The 5,100-nt window shown below is 41.1% G+C and overlaps 2 protein-coding genes across 3 annotated transcripts in view; both read right to left on the bottom strand.

The window, feature by feature from the left end:
* The window catches only part of LOC109384418 (signal-regulatory protein beta-1-like), a 239,663-nt gene that overhangs the window by 229,195 nt on the left and 5,368 nt on the right, over positions 1-5,100 (bottom strand). The gene's annotated exons all lie outside the window — the stretch shown is intronic.
* LOC109384353 (signal-regulatory protein beta-1-like) overlaps positions 4,083-5,100 on the bottom strand; it is a 4,910-nt gene continuing 3,892 nt past the window's right edge. The window contains exon 4 of the mRNA XM_019645663.1: positions 4,083-4,112. Within this exon, the coding sequence (XP_019501208.1) occupies positions 4,083-4,112 (30 nt within the window). The remainder of the gene's footprint in view (positions 4,113-5,100) is intronic.

Raw genomic sequence — 5,100 nt, 5'->3', positions numbered from 1 at the left:
TAATCACTTCTCCAAAATATGTTTTGCTATATAAAGGAAAATAGTCACCATTTCTGGGTGTAGGACATGGACATCTTTGTGGGGGGGGGACTATTGTTCTGTTTACCAGACACATCTCTCTTGACTATTACACAAACCAGTTGCTATAACAAAAACCTATGTATGTGGCAGTGTCACACAGTATGAATGGCAAGACAACTTATTAGTGTTACAAGAAGAACCATTCTAGCAGTGCACTGGTAAAACAGTTTGCAAAATAAAAGTAGAAATCAATTAAGAGTTAAATGAAATATTCACAAATACAAAGAAATGAAACAACACTGTCAAAAAAAATCAAGTCAAAGAAGAAACCACAAGAGAATTTGGAAAACACCTTGAAGCTAATGAGAATGAAAACACAACATACAGGAACATATGATGCAGCAAGTGGTGGTAAAGGTATCTTTATAGCTATAAATGCAGACATTTAAAAAGGGAAAAGATAATAAATCGAAAACTTCACTATATATCTTTAGTAATTAGAAAAACAAGAGCAAAAGTAAATCCAAAATTTAAAGTAGCAGAAGGAAGATAATAAAAAAAATTAGTGCAGAGATAAATAAAATATGAATAGAGAAACAACAGACAAAATCAACAAAACTATGAAGATTCTTCAAAAACATCAACACAATTCACAAACCTTTAGTTAGATTGACTAAGAAAAAAAGAGAAGACACAAGTAACTAAAATCAGAAAGAAGCGAAGGACATTCCTAACAATTTTACAGAAAGAAGAAGGATTGTAATAGAGTACTATGAATAATTATCCACCAATAATTTAGGTAACCCATAACAAATAGACAAATGACTAGAAACGCATACTTACCAAGACTGAATCAGGATGAACTAGGAAATCAGAATAGACCTGTAACTAGTAAGAACGGTAAATCAAATTAAAAAACTCCCAACAAATGAAAGCCGAGGACCACTTGGCTTCACTGGTGAATTCTACCAAACATTTAAAGGAAAACTAACACTAATTGTCTTCAAACTGTACAAAAAATTTTAATATGAAGGAAGACTTCTTGAGTTATTCAGAGTCATTCTGAGATTCCTACTCAGGCCAATGTCTTCCTGATAACAATGCCAGACAAAACCACTATAAGAGAACTACAGGGCCGGCCGAGTGGCACGATGGTTAAGAACTGGCTTGGGACGCCAGAGGGCCCAGGTTCGGATCCCACATATGAGGGCCAGTGACAACTGCCNCACCACAAAAGTGGGGAAAAAGACTAGTGAATGCTATTTTTTTAAACTTATGGTTGGGGTTGGTATTCAATATACTATTAGCTGTAAAAAGTAGTGATTAGAGATTTATACGTACAATATGATAACCATGTTATGTGTAGTAACCCTCTGTCACCGTGTAAACTTATTATATTTCTGACTGTATTCCCTATGTAGCGCATTACACCTCTGTGACTTATTTTATTACTGGAATATTGTTCTCTTATTCCCCCCTCACCATTTTCGACCATTCCCCAACAACCCTCCCCCTCTCTGGCAACCATGAGTTTTTCTGCATCTATGAGTCTTTTTTTGTTGTTGTTATTGTTTAATATTTTTGCTTAGATTCTACATATACGTGAAATCATATGGTTATTTATCATTTTTTGTCTGACTTATCTCACCTAGCATAATAACCTCTAGGTCCATCCATGTTGTCACAAATGGCAAGACTAAGCGCTTGGGTTTCAATCTTGGCTCCCAGATGTTCTTCCTAGTAAGGCCCCCTCTCCAAGCCTTAGTGTCCTCATCTGTATAAAGGAGCAACACATGCCCTCAGAGCACTGGTTATGAGAGTAATGCCATGAGGAAGAGACCGCATCTGGCAACCTGCTCTTCCCGGCCCCTCCTGCATCCCTACTTTCTCATCCAGGGCGTCGTCTGGGCAGGTAACTGGGGAAAAGGAATGAGCAAGGAGGCAGCAGATCTGAGAGGTGACGGAGCCACTCACTACCTGTGGCTACCTAGGGGAGGGAGGCAGCATTAGGGCCTCTTGTGATATCTGCAAACTCAGGACACAGTCACCTTCCCTGCCTATGTCCAGGGGTGGTGGGGAGACTCCACTGCTACCACATCTAGGATAGAAATTTGGTTAAATCCACACAAATTAAAGTACATATCTTCTCTAACCTAGCAATGCCACTTCCAGTGGGCCTCTCCCTCATGAGTAGAGTGACACGTGGACACGGTTATCTGCTGTAGTGCTGTTTTAATAACTGAAAGTTGGGAACAACTTATATCCAGCAACAGAAAACTGTAAATGAATGATGGTATCTCCATATGCTGGAGTGTTAGGCAGCTGTTGAACAATGGGGATTTCTAGGTGCTGATATGGATGCTTGTTTTGGAGTGATGTGGCTGAAGGTTGGGACAGGGCCCCAATCTTTGGGCCTCAGGCTCTGAATGCAAGGAACAGCTGAACCTTTAGAAAACCAATGAAAAAGATGAGTTTGGCTCTCTGTTAAATGGTTCAATATACTGAGCTTTTTATTCTATGCCTACTATGTGCCAGGCTTTTCCATGAAGAGAGAGTCCATGGCCGGGACAAGAAGGAGCCAGCCTACAATCAGACTGGGCTCTGGAACAATCCCCTCTTATTGGCCATGTGACAATGGGCAAGGCCCTGTCGCCTCTTAGCCTCAGGATCCCAATTGTATATAGCGGGTAGGGTTGGATGGTCTAAAGGCCTTTCAGTGCTGACATTTCAGGATTCAGGATCCTGGGCCTTTGGTAGAAAATCCTAATTAAGCATGTTTGTTGCCTCAGTGGGGTGACCCCTAAGTCACCCATATGGGACATCTTCCCTGGGTGAAGGAATTCTAAAATAACCCAGCCATGCTCAGAGCCTTCAGTGAGTAGTTGAGTTGGTCCCTGAATAACAGGAAGGTTTTCTGGAAAGAAGTACAGTGACCGCCCAAACTCTGGCATCTCTTCCAACATGGCTGTCCGAGTAAACACTGAGTCTNTTCATTGCAGCATTATTTACAGTGGCCAAGACATGGAAACAACCAAAGTGTCCTCCGATAGATGATTGGATAAAGAAGACGTGGTATATATACACAATCAAATACTATTCTACCATAAGAAAAGATGAAATACTGCCATTTGTGACAACATGGGGGTCTTGATATTATTTTGCTAAGCAAAATCAGTCAGACAGAAAATGTCGAGAACTATATGACTTCACTCATATATGGGATATAAAACTGAAAGCAACAAAGGAACAAGACAAACAAATAAAGAAACAAAAACTGATAGACACAAACCACAGTTTAGCCATTACCAAAGGGAAGGGGGTGAGTGGATGGTAGAAGAGGGTAAAGGGGATGAAATATATGGTGATGGAAGGAGAACTGACTCTGGTTGGTGAACACACAGTGCAATATATACATGATGTATTATAGAATTATACTTGAAACCAGTATAATTATACTAACCAATGTCACCCCAATAAATTTAATTTAAAGAAATTATCCTCTCCAAACTAGAAAAAGAAACAAATAAAAAAGGAAATTAATTTCTACACAAAACTAACTCTCTATATTACTTGAAAAGATATGAAAAAACTGCAAAATAACGATGACTCAAAAAAGAAAAATCACTAAATCTTAGTGGACAATCTGTCACGAGGCTGCCAGCCCACCCTCACAGCCAGGGGAAAATGTGCAGGAGAAACAGACGACGACAGCTAGCACAGGGACCTGAGAATTATTTGGAAATTGTAACACCAATATTTAACCCACCCTAAATTTGAAATTATTGGAAAATTGTCCTGTGAATCAGAGTTCAGATTATAAGAAGGTGTTTCAATGTATGGCTGATGTAAAAGGGTCAGCACAGTCCCTCTCAACTCTGTGAATATGTCACCTACACAGCAAAAGGACCTCTCAGTGGTTATTAAGATCTGGAAATGGGGACATTATTTTGGATTATACCAGTGGAGCCAATTTAATCCAAAGATCCTAACAAGTGAAAGGGGAGGCAGGAATCTGAGAAGCGGTTGCGACCTCAGAAGCAGAGCCGAGTGATGTGGGGCCCTTAGCCAAGGAGTGTGGGTGCCTCTAGGGACTGGAAAAGGCATGGAAATTGAGTCTCCCATAGAGGCTCCAGAAGGAACCCAGTCCTATCAATCCATTGCAGACTTCTGACCTTAGAACTGTGAGGTGATAAATATGAGTTGTTTTAAGACACTAAATGTCTGGTAATTTGTTACAGCAGCCATAGGAACCTAATACTAGGAGGCAGGGACATTTTAAAAGGACAGATGAGATGAAAGAGACAGGCACAATGTGAAGTGCATATCATAGGGGAGAAAGCAGGAAATAAGGAGGAAGTGCTATTTGTCAATTGAGTCTTAGAGGGAAAAGGAAATGGCGGGGAAAAGAAATTTAGAATTATGAGACTAAAAAGAATAAAAAATATTAGAGGACTCTGAACATTTCTTCCACTTTCAAAATGACCCAACAAATTCCAAAGTCCACTAATATGCTTAGATTATGTTATACTGACAGAGAAGAGTTTGATTAATCTGAAATATTGTAAAACACCCCAGTACCATACACATGACCAGAAAGATGTGCATCCTCACACCAGGCCCATTGGACCCAGGACTGCAGTGGCCTGAGTCCTCAGACCTCGTGTAGGTGTGGCATCCCAGTGCAGAGGGTACACTTTGCTCCAGCCAGCCCAGCTAAACAACCCCAAACCATTCCCAGCTTCAGTACTTAGCAAGCGTGCTGGGTGAGGCACACTGAGAGCACCAGGAAGTAGCAGCCTGGTCTGAGCCCCAGCAGGAGGCGGAGACTAAAAGCAAACTGAAGCCAGTCCTGACAAGATGGTGGAGGCTCACCTCTCCTGCTCTCCTGTTCAGTACAATTCTGACCCCTAGAAATGACACCAGGCACAAGCATAAGAGGACTCTGAGAGGTGGAAGAGGAAGGCAGACTGGAAAGTGACCTAGAAACTGGAGGAGAAACACAGTGACCAGGCATCATAGGTTGCTCTCTCCTAACTCCCCAGGCACAGAAGGTGACCAGGTGTGGCATTAGAAAAAAAA

The sequence above is a fragment of the Hipposideros armiger genome, unplaced genomic scaffold (genome assembly GCF_001890085.2).
Source record: "Hipposideros armiger isolate ML-2016 unplaced genomic scaffold, ASM189008v1 scaffold_94, whole genome shotgun sequence".
Classification (NCBI taxonomy): Eukaryota; Metazoa; Chordata; class Mammalia; order Chiroptera; family Hipposideridae; genus Hipposideros; species Hipposideros armiger.
This window is presented reverse-complemented; position numbering and strand designations above follow the sequence as displayed.